General features: G+C 35.2%; 1 protein-coding gene across 1 annotated transcript in view; it reads right to left on the bottom strand.

The window, feature by feature from the left end:
• Positions 1–771: 771 nt before the first annotated feature.
• LOC138313569 (apolipoprotein(a)-like) overlaps positions 772–17,565 on the bottom strand; it is a 29,605-nt gene continuing 12,811 nt past the window's right edge. The window contains exons 7-9 of the mRNA XM_069253961.1: positions 16,423–16,632; positions 2,391–2,801; positions 772–1,794 (exon numbers count right to left, since the gene is read on the bottom strand). Of these exons, the coding sequence (XP_069110062.1) occupies positions 1,562–1,794; positions 2,391–2,801; positions 16,423–16,632 (854 nt within the window). The 3' untranslated portion in view covers positions 772–1,561. The remainder of the gene's footprint in view (positions 1,795–2,390; positions 2,802–16,422; positions 16,633–17,565) is intronic.

Raw genomic sequence — 17,565 nt, forward strand, 5'->3', positions numbered from 1 at the left:
ACTCACGAACATGAAATTGACTGTAACCCTACTAAAATGTGAGTTTTGTCATGTAACTGTTGAATTTTTAGACCATGTTGTAGGACAGGGGCAGGTAAAAATCTGTTCAGGCCAAAGTAGAAGCAATTATAGATTTTCCAACTCCTGGAAGCAAAAGAGAGCTGATGCGATTTCTTGGTATGGCTTGATACTACAGAAATTTTTGTCAAAATGTCTCTATTATAGCAGCTCCACTTACTGCTTTGTTAAAGTAAAATGTCAAATTTGTCTGGTCAGACGAATGTAAGTCTGCCTTTGAGAAAATGAAAGCCATACTATCAAACTCACTAGTTCTGACTGCTCCAGATTTTTATAAACAGTTGAAACCGTTTGTTGACGCCAGCGATGTAGGTGTTGGTGCTGTTTTGATGCAAGAAGGTTCTGAACAAATTGACCATCCAATTTGTTATTTCTCGAAAAAGTTTGACAAACACCAGAGAAATTATTCCACCAGTGAGAAAGAATGTTTAGCGTTGATTTTGGCTTTGAACCAATTGGATGTGTATCTCTGCACTACAGTTGTGCCTGTGGGAAAATGAAAAACAAAAATCAAAGAATTCCCAGGTGGAGTATGACTTTGCAAGAGTACAGTCTTGACATCAAATATATTAAAGGGAAGGAGAATATTCTTGCTGATGCTTGATCAAGGATTTAAATGTTACTTGATGTTCAAGAAAGTTTCGCTTTCAAGAAAACTTTCTTTTCTTTAAGGAGGGGTGTGTTTTGATGACACTAAATACTTGTAGTTATCAAATAAGGGAGATAACTCCTATAGCTATATAATCAATACATCCTATAAAGTTCATATCATTGATTTAGGTTATAGAACTTTCAAGAATATTTTATGTATAAACATACATGTTTGTAAACATGTTGATTATAAGTAGGGATCTAGAGTGATCTATTCCCAGAAAGTTATGTGTGTTTATTTGTTGAAAGTTTTTGGTTGGATATTTCTTGAAGCAGAAGGTTCTCCAATATTCTTGAATTATGGTTTAGTTATATATACTCCAGCTGTCCAAGGCTAGTCAGAACTGTAACAAATAACAAATAATTACATATCAAAACTTGTCAATGATTTTATATGTTAAGGGAACAGCATCCTCGATACTCTAGGGGTTCCGATCATATACGATCTCTACACTCCTGGACTATCTCACAGTAAAATTGAAAGCAGCTCAGGGGACAAATCTGAACCAAATACAGGCCTACAAAAATTTCTTTGAAGACTACAGACAGAGTGACGCCCTACTTCAAAGCCACATATTTAACCACAGTGTACCGTTATACGGCTCTTTTGATGTGCATCAAAGGACTAAATTACCTGTTATGTTCTGTTGCTTCCAGTTTTACTATGAGATAGTCCAGGTGGTTTAGATGTCGAGTATGAGGGAACAGATGAATACATATTTAATATTCTTCAGCTATTCCTATACTCCTCGGCAGATAGTTCTAATTACACTGTCAAAGTTTTAAAGCAACCATTAAATCATAGTCTCCATCGATACCTAATTCAGGAACTCTACGGACATTCCGGTACTGTACAATACTCCCAGGCAACGTCTGGACTTGTCGTATAACACCATGGTCTATTCTTGTCCCCAATCTGACACCAGTTCTCAAGGTCACTGCGTCCTGCAAATTCCCAATGTGAGTGTGGGTAGTCAGTGTCCCATCTCTGACAGAGGAAGCCCGTCTGTGTACAGGAGACTCTTCCCTCATAGGTCAGAGCGGTGCCATTGTAGCAGTCCTTTACTGTAAATATAAACAAGTCGAGTTGTAATTATCATTTCATCCACAGTAAACTTCGTCTGATGTGAAACACCTGGCGTAATGACAGCAAAACCTGTTTTATTATTGTTTTGCTGACGATGTATTAGGATTTTGATAATCACAAATTTCAATGTCATTAAAATTTAAGCACAATACGTCAGTTTCATAACTGTGATATTCTTGTAAGCACTGCCCTCTTAACATTGTCATTGCGATCAACTGCCGATAAAAAGATATAAGGAATTTAATTTTCTTGGGAGTGACGGCCACATCTGTTCCTATTGCTAGTAGCTCCATGATATAACTTTCGAAAAGAAATCAACATGGACAACCCGTGGAATTTATATCTATTCCTACCTATTCCACCTGGAACGCTAAGAGGACAAACAACGCCTTCACTTCCTTCAAAACGGTTAGATTATAACAGAGGACATTTACAAACCATATAAAGGAAAAACTGTTTTTTTATCTCATATAAACGCGAAAGTTAATTTTTAACTTGCATTGTCATCATCAAGGATTTGACGGTTTGTTTCGCTAATAATATCAATTGATATGCGAGTTTAAAATGTTATTACCTGAACATGAAACGTTAACTGGTGTCCACCTGAGGTCTCCATCACAACGTGCCACAGGACAATGAATAGTTGGATCAACTGTTGTCAAGGACGCACACTGGTACCATGCCAACCCGTACGAGCCTCGATATGGCCACACGGTGTTGATGCTGATTCCTTCCATGGTGGGCGGATCTCCACAATCCAGGTCCTCCACCGGACAAAAGTCCCATCTTACTGCTGGGTCAGTGGTGTAACACCAGGGGCGATGTTCGCTTTTAAGCTGACACCTGTTTCCAAGGTCGCTCCTCCCACGGAAGTAATTAGGAATGTGTGGTTCGTCCGAGTCCCATCTCTGACAGGTGGCACCATTAACTGTACAGGTAACCCCGCCTTCATACTCATTCTGACTACTGTTGAACACGTCTTTCACTTTAATATAGAGAAACATGAAAAACGATTTTTTTTGTAATATTTTATGCTTATGTGATCAACTATATAAAATAACCTTATATTTATATTGATGATTGCACAATATCGTAGTTTTCTATTAAAGAAAAACATTTACAAAATTGGTGCGAAAACCTTGTGAGTATTATTAATAGGAACGAAGCATCCTGTTGAACATCAATAATATCAGACTTGGAGCACAAAACAGCCAAAGTTTTCGTTTACAAAATATAAAAAAGTCCGAGGCAATGTAGCAAAACTGAGCGTTCATATCAACTTTTATCTATGGAGAACACGGTAGCTTTTACATCAACAAAGATGGCGAAATGTCATCGATATTGGAAGATATGTATACCAAGAATTCCTATAACAATTGTGAAAGCTTATTATTGTAAAACAAATTTCACAGTTTCGTGGGCGATACTGATATTATGGATTTTTTTGTACAAATCTATCTAGTGGAAAACATGTTAAACGTTATTTGCACTGCATAATGATTATATTCTGACAAATATACACCGGTTACACCGTCGATATCTTATGCAGCAACATTTCTAGCCCAAGTGTCATTAATTTTATAAACTCAAAAATTTAAAATTCCTAAAAAAACCATTATATACCGAAAAACATTCTTAGCATTGTTTTTGAATGTTTGAAAGTTCCTATTGAGTGTAGGAATAATCAATGAAACTTGGTCCAGACAACACCTACTAGTGTTTAATATCTTATTTGTTGTATACTGATTCTTTCATTGTTTCTATCGGCGATTGGATTAGCCAAACAACAAGTTCATCAATGTGTATTCATCATCAAATGTTATACTGTCTTTACGATTTACGTCTGTACGGACTGCCGGTTCATTCCCACTCAGCCAACATGTTATTTTTGCTATAAAAACTTTACCTGAGTTTACCTGTGTAAAAGTTGGCTATAGTCTATATCAATTATGTCGATTAATTCCAGGTGTAAAGGTAAGAAGGGAAGCAGAATTTAGCTGTATAAAATTAAAATACAATTCTTATGATGTTATAAATTAAAAAAAAAAATGATGTGTGAATTTGGCTGTACCAAATGTAAACCTTATGATATGTAAGTAATATGTTTTGTTAAAATAAAATGATTTTTTTAATCTATGTCTCAAAATAAGGATGCAGGTTAATGTGCATTGCATGATGATAGATTTTTTTCATAATTATAAAGAGTTTGTTTCTGTGTTATTTAATTAATCAGTAATTTACATTTTTTTACAATATTTTAATTACTTAAGATATATAAGTAATATGTTTTGTTTAAAATAAAATGATTTGTTTTAATCTATGTCTCAAAATAAGGATGCAGGTTAATGTGCATTGCATAATGACCATTTTTTCATAATTATAAAGGTTTTTTTTCTGTGTTATTTAATTAATCGGTAATTTACATTGGTTTCGGATACATTGCATATCACATTTACAATTAGAACGAATATACGTACCAGGCCTGCTACGGGTACAAATTGTGGAAAATTAACTATCTGTAAGTTTTGTGTAAAATAATAGATCTTTACATGTAAAATGTGACGTTATAAGAATAAAAGTAGAGTACTAATTACTTACTGTGACCTTATTGTACATGTGTAGCACAGGTAAATACAGGTAAGTCATTTTCTAAAACAGACTATAACTTACCTGTAATTAGCCCCTATTGTTCTCTATTGTTCCTCCGCCTAATGTTAAAATAGGATATGTTGGCTGAGTGGGAAGACACCGGACTGCCACCCATTGACTGGTGTTGTAAAGTGTCTATTACAAATTACATTAAGGTGGTCTATATGAAGTTCACACGATTAATGTATTGTTTTATCATAGAATTTCAATGAATTGAGGCAAACATTTACAGCTAGACACACAAGAACATAAAAACTTAGAACATAAATTACACGGTAGATTTACACACATCACATACAGACTACTTAATTGACAAGAGATCTTGTCCCTATGACGGCAAGGACAAGTCATTCCTTTTCTAGCATAAAAGAATAAGGCATCCTCAATATCCTTGTAGGTGAAAATAAAGGTGTTAAAAAGTCTCCATGATTTTTTTAATAAATAGCAATTTATCTTCTCTTGAAACGCTACCATTATGAGACATACTCGTCATAGAAACCACTGGAATGAAGAACTACTGCAAACACAATTTGATTTGTAACATAGCTTTTAAGATTGATATTAAGTGATCTTCGAAACTAATAGACAGCTTGAATGTCCCGAAGTGTTTCATCAGAATAGATATTTCTTTATTGGAATATAATTTACGTTACTACAGCCTTGCTGGTTCATGGATCAAAAGTAAAAGTACCTGAAAAACAGCGATGGGAAAATATTTTTCGATATCGTAGAACAGTTTTGTTTAGTTAAATAGCAGCATCAAAAAATGTTGGCACTGTAATACTACTACGCGTCCTGGAGAATTACACCACATCTTACTTTTGTTTCATTATTCAACTATTCTCTAATACTGGTAAGAACAAACATGAACGATACAACAGAGAGACAACAATGGAAATGTATATACAAACAAATTTATTGAATTTCAGTTACAATGTTGAGAGAAAAATACGGGAAATTTATGCGATTAAAACACCCCACCAGCATTGTCTTATAAGGCAACACCAAATAAATCAGTTGTTCGTCGGGAAGCTAAACAAAAGAGGTGTGAACTCTCCCTGGTCAACATCCCAGCAGCCCTAATTAGAAGTCTGCTTAGCTTGGTGGTGTCGCATTCACCTGTGTCTGTGTATTACAGCTGAATTCGATCGGCCGATTAGGAAACAATCATCTGGGCTTTTAAAGGGATTTTGTGCATTATAGATTGTGATCATTAATTAAAAAACAAACGCTGCTTACAACTCTAAATGATTTACTCCCTTGTGTAATAGGCCTAAATATCCGATGGTAGTCACAAACTGGTATACAATTTCAGGACTTCGCTAATAATTATCATTTGTTTTAATGGGAAGGGGATTGTTTTCCCAGATGTAGGTGTATATATTAGACAAAATATTTATAAAATGATTAAATTATTAGTAGTAAATAAATCAAATTTCAAAGATATTTTACAACTGCCATTTTCTGACAAGATCAAAAAGGACTCGATGTATATGATCATTTTGATTGAAATTTGATGTGAATAAGAAGAGCACAGTTGAATTATTATTTAAATTTATGATTTTTTTAATACGATATTGCTTTATATCTTTTATTTGATTATTGTTTTTTTCCATCAATCTTTGCCAAATTCCCTACATCATTAAGGCAGCATAAAATACTACGTTGTCTGATATTGACTTAATATCCCCCGCACGAATTATCTATGGTTTAAAATAGTTATAAACAAAATGTTCAAAAAATTACACTTTTCGTTCTGATATTACCTGAACAACAAGACTGGGTGCCGGAAGTTGGTAAACCTAGTTGTGGATCGTTACAGGTTGATGATTGGAACAGCTGTCGAACGTTCCCACGTTTCTCTGATGGTGTCACCAAACATATCTAACCTCTGGATATGTGGCCAAAGTAAGGAGTGGGACCCAATTTGAAGCTCTGGGTGTACTGACAACCTGACGTTGCAGTCGCCTACAAATATGTTTGATCAATGGGAGTATAATATATTTGATAAACTCTAACATTCTTATGTAAGATTAAAAACATAAAAAAGACGCAAGATGCACCACGTAGTCGATATTGGGAGTACCTGGGGTTTGTTAAATATTAATACCGACCCGGGGAATGGATTTTTATTGTCATTAACGAGCAGACCGCGCATTTCCTTATATTCGTTTTTTTCGTTGTTTGTGTTTGTGAATATTTTCAATGTCTAGTTTAAAAAAAATCAAAAATACAAGGTTAAATATTAGTATCAAATAACATTCTTATCGTTTCGTCCTAACATCCCAATAATAAGGATTAGATTGTAAAGTACTATTTTGTAATTCTTAATCGATGTTAAGATTTACTAAAGGTGGCGATTACTCCACCTCGTCAGCTCTAATAGGTTATATAAAGATTTTTTTTAAGTATATATAGAAATAGTAAACAACTTATAAGTATTGATATCGTTTTGAAAGAACAGCATCAGATTAGGACAATTTTTTCCCAGATGAATATATTTACATTGATAAGTTTCCATCGGATGTTTTTTTCCGTTTTTGATTTGAATAAAGCTAATATACGAAAAATTGTCAATAGTGAAATTATTTTTACAAGATAATTGTTTTTTTATATATTTACTCGTTTAATGTCAGTTGTTTTGGGTTATCATTAGCAAAACATGTTTTAAACCAATATCTTCGGTCTCGTCGTTCCTGAAATATTAATCAAACAGACTGCTGTAAAGAGTACAATTATTAGAGTAGGTTATTGAGACTAAATTCAAAGTGCCGTCGTCCCTTTGATAAAGCCTTAAATACGACGATCAAAGTTTTCCAAAAGAATCTCAGTAATCATCCACACCATGTCACACATTTCATCGATCATTTTATAGTTTGCTTTCAAATATATGTGCATTTATTTATGCCTTTTGGGTAACACAATATCAAATTTTCAACGTTTATTTCATAATAATTGGAATTAGTTTAGAGCGTATATAACCTTACCTCAAAAAACTTATCTATTTTAAGACGTTTATATGATAAAACAAAATTCATAGGTAAAGATGTACAAATGACTGTCATCAATAAAAATTAATGTTCAGGAATAATAAAACAAGCACCGCAGTTACTCCTAGACATCGTATTTTTTCCTACTCTGTCTGGCTGTCTAAAGCTGTGTAGGTGCAAATGTGTGGTAGGGTTGCAAGTGAACAAGTTTTATCTCAGTTTGGCGTTTAGGAAGAAGATATTGAAGATGAAGATGAAAACGTAATGAGGGGGCCAAAGCAAGCGCAGGGGCAAAGGTTCTCAATATTTTGTAAACACGACCCCTGCTGAATTCCACTGGAGTGAGATTTTCAACTCACGATCATATATACTTTATATACATTTTTCAGAAAATTAGTGAATATCGCAAATCGTGGTTTTTGGCACGAATTGGCGTGGGAGCGCCGAAGGCGGCGAAACAGGGGAATGATTTTTGTGTTTGGGGGTCCGAGGGTCTCCTCCGGGAAAATATTACGATTAAGAGTGATCTGAGATGACTGGAATTTTTAGCGATGTATTTTGATGTTATTGCGAACGAAAAAGGCCGAAGGCGCGAGATTTTTTGTTTTTTTAGTTAGGTCCGTGGGTCTCTCCCGGGAAAAATGTTTTTACGATTTAAAATGGTTGAGATGAGGTTACGATGTATTTTGATGATTCTTAGCATGATTAATTTTTTCAATTTAAAGTTATGCGCTTTTAGAAATGATAATTGTAATTTGTGGTCATATCATTATGCCAACCCAGCTCGATCTGAACATACCGAGATTTACGATTTCACACCCATGGGACACAATGTTGGGGTAACTCAAAATAATAATTAATTAATTGTCTTGCAACATATAAACAAATTATCTAAAGAGAATTTTTTTAATACATTCAGAGAATTTTTTTAAATTTCTAGTTCATGTGTATAAAAAATTTTTTTATTAAAGGTTTGAACATTACGTGCTTGAACGTTTTAGGAAATGCGTTCGCGCATCGCAGCGGAATATTTTCTAAAGTGAAATACGAAAAATGTTCAGGAGGATCCTTTTTTCTTTCAAATGTGTGGCATTTTTAGAACATTTCAGTCGGCGAAAATGACAAATTCGCCACCCCCCCCCCCCCCCCCCCCCACCCCCCCCCGTCTGTGTGTGTCATTCCTAGCCGCCGTTGCCATACCGTAGGTCAGGGTTGTTTTTTGTATAATTTCTTTAAGTCGTTGAACATATTAGTGTTTTTTCGGCATAACAAAATCCAGCATCTGAAAATCTGAACCATTGAGAGTTGGTGCACCTCCAGGCCTTCTGTAAACCAGGAGTTTAGGTTGGATGGCTCGCTTGATTTCCTAATAGGCTTTTTTTACATGTGTCGGGGCTTTAGTTTTTGATCTTCAAATATGATAATGACAGAATGCTTTACACGTACTGAACTTCACTTATTTTCTCTTTAATTGCTGCTTGTACTCTTTGAATAAACTTCAGCTGTTCTTTACATGGGGGCTAACCGGCAAATTGTATTTGTGTGTTTGGCTTTGTACGTAGTTTTTAGAGGAGACTCGTATTCTGAGAGAAACTGTTCTTAAGTTTAACTTACAACTTACATTGAACATACTACCTGCTATTTTATGTGGTCTTAGTTTAAAAAAATAAATTACCTGTTAATTGAAAGTAATCCTCATCACCTTTGCAAAATGATGCTCATCAGGATCTTCAATGAACACAGTACACTGCCCGGTTTGATTGTTGTACCTGACAGTATTCCTACCTTCTTTAGCACAGACAGCTACACAGTCTATAAGTGATTCGGCAATCCACTCTGACGTCACAATCAAGGGATATAAACAAATCTTTCTTTCATAATACATCATCGGAACACGCCACATAAGCTGGAATAAAGAATTAGATGGATAGAAGACCAAAGGTAGAATGTTTCCATTGTCAAGAAACCCTTTAATGTCACTGTTTTAGCCTTTACATGTAAAGCAATGTTGATTGGTTCTGTAGCAAACAATTTTTAAACAATATCTGTCTAATGGAATTGGCAGTGATTGTGTGGTACTTATATCCGCCGGATATAAAACTGCATTATTCATGATAATTACTGTTGAGTTACAATAAACATTAAATCTATAGTGCCTCTGTCGTTATTTAAAAATACAGTTCTTGTAATTTTTGTCTTTACCCTATTGGATAGTTAAATGGAGAATCAACGTTATCTACAATAATATTGATCGGGGTTCTCTTAAGATGAAACCATATACGTTTTTAGGTCGAAAGATAAATGGTCATTATTGTGATGGAAATAAGAAAATAAATCTATCAGCAAAAATAGTTTTTAATCAAATATTCATTACAGGAAATAGGAAACGTGATTATTATTATTTAACCACCAAAAGTCTCTGAGCAAATAAATTGGCCAAGAGTTTTTAATTATCGATGGTTGACTTGATCTTTTCATAACTCTTAGCATTGAGATGGGTTGTCTATCCTGTCTCAGCAGTTCTAGTCCTGTAGAGCTGTTCACATTAGACTTTGAAAATGTAAAACAACAATAGGATTTATTCTATAAAGTGTCATGAATCACATTTACAGTGTATGTAAGATACACGATCATAAAATAACAAGAATATTTTTAAAATAAGTATCTATATATTATGTATAGGCTTTAACTGTTTCAACAAAAACTTATATAAAAATATTGAAAAAGATCAAAAACTAAACACTGATTATTAAATGTGCTATAATTACAACACAGACAACGATATAAGATAACAGGTACAATCAAGTGCATTTCATGAGCTATAGTATATCTAACTATACACCTGGTCATAAGTCAGGAAACACAGTTTTTATTTGGCAACAAATTAATGAAAGTATTTTTCGTTTCGAACAAATAGACACCCGATATGTATCCTTAAATTTTATGGATCAAAGACTATCCAGTAACACGTTCTCTACGATTACACGCTCTGATTAGTTTGGGCTGGCTGCGTACAGGTGCGTTTCACGTGTTTTGACGATGTTTGTTACACCCGTTGCTGGTGTTTTGATGATGACTCGTCGGAAAATAACGAATGCTGAAAGATGGAAAGCAACACGCATGGTACAAGTTGGTATCTTGTACAGGCAAGTAGCTAAGTGTTTCAACGTGTTGACTACCGGCCTCGGTCTGGTAGATCTCCGGGACTTCGCACAGGGACGATAGACTCCCGGGAAGGCAGGCAAGACGGGACCATTTGATACAGTGAACCAACTTAGAGGATACCGGCAAGTCAATGTTCACGAAAGTTTTTGCGAACCGTCAACAGACGTTTAAACAACCAACATCTACGCTCCCGAAGACCGATAAAGCGCTCTGTATTGACTAGGAGACAACTGCGATTACAGTCGGCATGTGACCACCAAGCATGGAACATAAGGTCTTGGCGAAGGATCTATTGAAGTGACGAAAGCCGTGTTTTACTGTGTCCCACCGACCGAAGGGTTCGTATTTCGAGACCGAGAAATAGTGCTTATGACCAGAATAACATTCTGGGCACAACAGCATACGATGGTGGCGGTGTGTTACGGTTTTTTGGATGGTTTTCTCTGAACTGTAAATTACACTTACATGTCCCCGATGGCACTTTGAATGCACAAAGATACCGTGATCATATCCTGCAGCTCTTAATTGTTCCTCATTTTGATGCCCATGCGTTGGCAGATCGTGCCATCCCGATGGACGATAATGTCAGACCGCCTAGTACAGGAGTATCTCCAGACAGAGCTCATAGAGACTATCCCATGACCTGCAGTGTCACCAGACATAAACTTCATTGAACATGTGTGGGATTTTCTGTAACAAAAGTAAATTTTCGGGTTCCAAGATTTAGAAATATTTCAGAATTACGAGCTGCGTGGATTCAGGAATGTCAGCGATTCCCCTCAAAATCAACTTCGACGTCTTGTCGATGGCATGAGACGAAGGGTCCAGGAATTGTACCGGAAGCTTGGAGGCTACACCACATATAGACAATTGTATTGTCATTATTTTTTCCTTTGGCGAAGTTACGACATTACGTGGGGTGTTCTTATGAAAAAAAAACACCAATGGATTTAATTGGGATCGAATTCCTCCATTTGTTTATAAACACAGTCGGTCGAGAAAACCCTTGACTTGTTACTTTCAAACTGGCGTAGGGGAACAACGCGTTTTTAAAAAATGCATTTCATTTAGTTTGAAGTATTAAAACTATTAAAGGCAATTTTTACACATACAATTAACAAGTAATGCATATTTTTTACGGTAATGAAATGGTATATTTAGTTCAAGAAAATGTGTTTAAATTTTTGAAGCTAAGCGGGATCCGCCATATTGCACCATAATAAAATTTACTGACACCCTACAACGTGTTAGAGGGTCACGACCTGACGGCTTTCCGCCAATCATTTGGGGACATTTCTGTCAGTTGTGCGATAAATTTAAATTGGAGAGTAGGGTTTATAGAGTATTGGCGATATGTAACATACAAATGTAGATAAAAATAAGTCTCAATCACAATCGATGACCGATCTACAGGCCATTACTATACAAGATCATTTCACCGAAACCTGGCACAGTTATGATGATACACAAAACACGCACATTAAGTTTAATGTTTTGTTTTATCTATATCCGCTGTTACTGACATTGATAGGTGTCGATGTCGGTACTATTGGTATATATCATTTTACTGATCCAATTATTTATGATATGACACACATCACAGCGATTGTTTATTGAAATAATTTATACAATGTAGATGACTCTACCGATCTATAGAAACATGAATCATTCACAAACAACACTGTATAGGCCATGGGCTAGGAGGGTCCCACATGCACCCCCCCCCAAACCTCCGAACCAATATTTTTCTTAACCCTTATGACCCACTGATCACAAATCAAAATGTTAACATTGCATAAGTTGGGATGAACTTCCGGTTATGACGTCATCAAGATGGCCGCCATGTCGAATTTTACTAAAAAATGAAAAATAGTCATAACATTGACATTTTTCAACCGAAGTAGACAAATGAGGTATCAAAATTACCACAATAGAACAACAAATACATATCAGGACCAAATAATCCAATATATGTAGTGATTTTTACGCAGGAAATGAAAAAAATAGGATTTTAAGCTCAAAAATGGTATTTTTTTAGTAAATTTTTCATATTTTGCTTGACACAGCAAAAATGTTTTACAATAGAAAACTATTATTTCTAAACATTCTTTGTTCACTAATAAATCAGTTTAACCAACAAAAACAAAAAAAACCAATGTTAACATTGTATAAGTTCCGGTTATGACGTCATCAAGATGGCCGCCATATCAAATTTCACTAAAAATGAAAAATAGCCATAACATTGCCATTTTTCAACTGAAATAGACAAATGAGGTATCAAAATGATCACAATAGAACAAAAAATACATATCAGGACCAAATAATTCAAATACATTTAGCGATTTGTACGTAGGAAATGAAAAATAAGATTTTAAGCCCAAAAATGATCATTTTAGCAAATATTTCATATTTGTCTTCACGCAGCAAAAATGTTTCCCAACAATTATTATTGATCGTAATCAGTTATTTGATATCTTTTCAATCAGTAAAAACAACAACAAAAATATATAGAAATGCAAAAGAGAATTATTGTTATACCATCATTTGGTTTACAAAACATCACCATTTGCGTACACAGGGCATATCAATGTTATTTTTTCCAAACCGCCAACACTGCAGTTTCCTGGTGTCTTAGAATTTCCTGAATATAACATCGGCTATTGAAAATTTATATCTTAACAAATTTGAATTTAAAGTTGGCTGAATATTTAAGTGAAACTTCAAAATAATTCATTTTTATGTTTGAAATTTTGTAGACTAGTAGCGTCTCAAACTGAATTATTACATCAAAACGTCAACTAATAGCTATATGGTATCAAATTAAAACTGAGGTAATTCTGTCATTCCGTAAATACCATGACACTTTCCGAAACGTTTTGTGCTTTTTAGAATGAGCACATCCAGTGTTATTTCCTGTGTATAACGTAAGGAAATGTCAGATGGCTACTTAACAGTGTCAAATATTTCTTTCACTGGTTCTTTGTCTTCGATGGCGATGAGCTGATGAGCTGATGTGATATTACATTACCGGGTTGCCATCGTGGTTGTAACATGTCAACCGTCCATGGCCAGAGTTAACATAAGAAACATCGGTTTCAGGGATGTGGGAGCTCTTCCTGTTTCCAACCTAGTGATTCACATATCGTATATGATGTTCCAGACTTCCCCGGCAGATCACCAGATCCATATTCTGCAAAGGGTTGAGCTGGTTCTCCTGGATTCGTATGAAGCACAATTCCTCATTCTCGTGAACCTTCAGTGACCATAGATGACACAGGTGGGTTCTTTGAGGTCATAAATGAGGTCTGCAGTGAAGTTCCACTATTTACCAAGACTGGAAAGCACTGTAGAGAACTTTTTTTCTGGAGAGTCTTCAATGGTCTCTTTACGCATACACCATATGTGACACAACCAGCACCTTCAAAGGAGTGGGAAGAGTCAAACCAATGAAAAACATTTACATTTATGGCCTCATTAATGACCTCGATGATATCACCTGTGCCATTTATGGTCGCACGAGGGTCAACGAGATTGATGAATGGTTCTAAGGAGAACCAATTCCACCATTCGAATAATGTGGATCTGGAGTAGTTTCCATTATGCCGGAGAAGTCTGAAACGAGAAGCATATACGATATGTTAGAATCTGAGGGAGATCCCACATCTCCTGTTGTTCCTGATATGAACTCTGACCATGGATGGGTCATGAAAGATGACAGGCTACAACAACACTGGTAATGTAGTGTCACATCAACTCATCGACATTGAAGACGACGCTCTTGCTTTCAACGAATTTGATACTGATATCTCGATTATTCCTGATGACTTGGACTACCAGCTACCAAACATGCCGAGTCTTTTCAGTGGATGGAGCAGCAAGGCGAGAAAGCACGCACAATGATAATGGTTATCTGACACTGTAGTAACCATTTATTATTTTGCTTATGCTATGCATAGCAAATAAACAATGAATGTTCTCATTTTCAAAGACACAAACGTTCTGGAAACTGTTAATGATATAAACGGAATCACAGACTTAGGTTACATTTGTTACTTTATCAGTAGGTGTTGTGCTGTAAAAAATATTTTTGAGACGCTGGTTTGGAGTCCGAAAAATAGCATATGCCCATCATACGCACCCGGTGATGTTTTGTAAACCTAATGAGGGTATAACAATAATTGTCTTTTGCATTTCTATATATTTTTGTTGTTGTTTTTACTGATCGAAAAGATATCAAATAACTGATTACGATCAATAATAATTGTTGGGAAACATTTTTGCTGCGTGAAGACAAATATGAAATATTTGCTAAAAATTATCATTTTTGGGCTTAAAATCTTATTTTTCATTTCCTACGTACAAATCGCTAAATGTATTTGGATTATTTGGTCCTGATATGTATTTTTTGTTCTATTGTGATCATTTTGATACCTCATTTGTCTACTTCAGTTGAAAAATGGCAATGTTATGGCTATTTTTCATTTTTTTGTGAAATTTGATATGGCGGCCATCTTGATGACGTCATAACCGGAACTTATCCAATGTTTACATTGTTTTTTTGTTTTTGTTGGTTAAACTGATTTATTAGTGAACAAAAAAATGTTTAGAAATAATAGTTTGCTATTGTAAAACATGTTTGCTGTGTCAAGCAAAATATGAAAAATTTACTAAAAAATTACCATTTTTGAGCTTAAAATCCTATTTTTTCATTTCCTGCGTAAAAATCACTACATATATTGGATTATTTGGTCCTGATATGTATTTGTTGTTCTATTGTGGTCATTTTGATACCTCATTTGTCTACTTCGGTTGAAAAATGTCAATGTTATGACTATTTTTCATTTTTTAGTAAAATTCGAGATGGCGGCCATCTTGATGACGTCATAACCGGAAGTTCATCCCAACTTATGCAAATGTTAACATTTTGATTTGTGATCAGTGGGTCATAAGGGTTAAGAAAAATATTGGTTCGGAGGTTTGGGGGGGGGGGGGGGGTGCATGTGGGACCCTCCTAGCCCATGGCCTATGTACTAATGATAATAGTAGACAACTATTTGAAATATAAATTAGTTAGTGACCATACCCAGTATGTGTGTCGGATTTTTTTTTAACAAAGTGAATGCAGGCGATACGTGTCATACAATATGAAACAATATATTCAGAACATTAATTTTTGTAATATCCCTTGGTTACTGTCATACACTCATATTGCTTAAAACGTATTATGTATTGCTAACACGGTATTCTTTTGAAAAAAATACTAAAAACATCACCAGTTCAGAAGAAGGGGTAAAGCATTGTTTATTGGTGTGTTGTGTTCATGGTTGATGTGGTCAAGTCAAAATAATTAGACTAGAGAAACTAACGTATACAATAGTCTATAAAATGGTAGATTCCAATGATTTCAGACTTCGGACTTCTCGAAAGTATGATTCCTCCAGTGATTAAAATTTTGCGATCGAGGTGCACAACTACGTAAGGGAAAATCACTTCAGTATAAGATTTAATTTCAGATCTATACACTAGTGTCAGTTGAGCTCTTTATATTAGTACTTTGAACCATTTGTTCAATGGTGAAAAAATATATATACAGCAGAGTGTAGATAATAACACATAATTACATTTCAAAACCTGTCAATGATTCCATATGTAAAGGGAACAGATGAATACATTTTTAATATTATTCACCTATTCCTATACTCTCCGGCAGATAGTTTATAATACATTGTCAAATCTTTAAAACATATTATTAAATCATAGTCTCCATCGATACCTAACTCTATGGACATTCCGGTACTGTACAATATTCCCATTGTACTTCAGGATCAGTTGTAAAACACCATGGTCTGCTAGCGTCCTCAATCTGACACCAGTTCTCAAGATCACTTCGTCCTGCGAGTATCTCATGTGAGTGTGGGTAGTCACTGTCCCATCTCTGACAGGGGAAGCCCGTCTGTGTACAGGAGACTCTTCCCTCATAGGTAAGAGCGGTGCCATTGTAGCAGTCTTTTACTGAAAACAGACAGAGGAATCAGCCAACTATCATTAATCTAATTAGTGATTCGTTAGCCATGCCTATGACCATACTTAAGGTACAGTAAGACACGTGTAATGCCACTATTTTGTCGCCACAGGTATTGACGACAAAATCAAAATATGACTGCACGATTATCGGGATATACGGGAAACGTCATATCCGGACCTGATATCGCCACTCATAAAAATTGAAAGTCTTAATTTCTATAAATACTAGTTATGTGGTAATCTTATACTGATGGCTATACGTAATATGAAATTTATTAAACACGTTTAAATAAATTGATATGCTACGAATCTGATGAGTTCTTTCACCGGTTCATAAGCCTATTGTTATTGTATGTGGAGGGAATTTCGCTCATGGAACGGGATGTTGGCGTTATAACATTTTTTCTATGACTACGGTAAGGAGGATAAGATAGATAACTTGCATCAGTTGGGATAAATTTCCGGTTGTGGCGTTATCAAAATAGCCACCATCTCACATTTCACTAGAAAATTAAAAAAACAGTTATAAAAATAACATTTATCAACCGCATTGAACAAATGAGGTATCAAAATAACCACAATAGAATAACAAATACACCACAACCAAACTCTATGTAGATATTTGTATCCAGTAAATGAAAAAATCGGATTTTGAGCTCAAGGTTTACAAAAAAAAAACACAAGATCACCGGATGCGTATACTGGACATATGGGTTATTTTTTGAGCAATACACTAACCTTGTGGACCCTAGCGCGACCATAGAAGGCGCGTATGAAGTTTCCTAGGTCAATGAGGTCCTTGGTGATGTACTATGTTTGAGCTTAAAATCTGAATTTTTCATTTAATGGGTACAAATCTCTAAATTTATTGGATTAGTTGGCGACGTCATAACCGAAAGTTTATCCCAGCTTATGCAATGT

This window comes from Argopecten irradians, unplaced genomic scaffold (assembly GCF_041381155.1).
Source record: "Argopecten irradians isolate NY unplaced genomic scaffold, Ai_NY scaffold_0750, whole genome shotgun sequence".
In the NCBI taxonomy this organism is placed as follows: domain Eukaryota; kingdom Metazoa; phylum Mollusca; class Bivalvia; order Pectinida; family Pectinidae; genus Argopecten; species Argopecten irradians.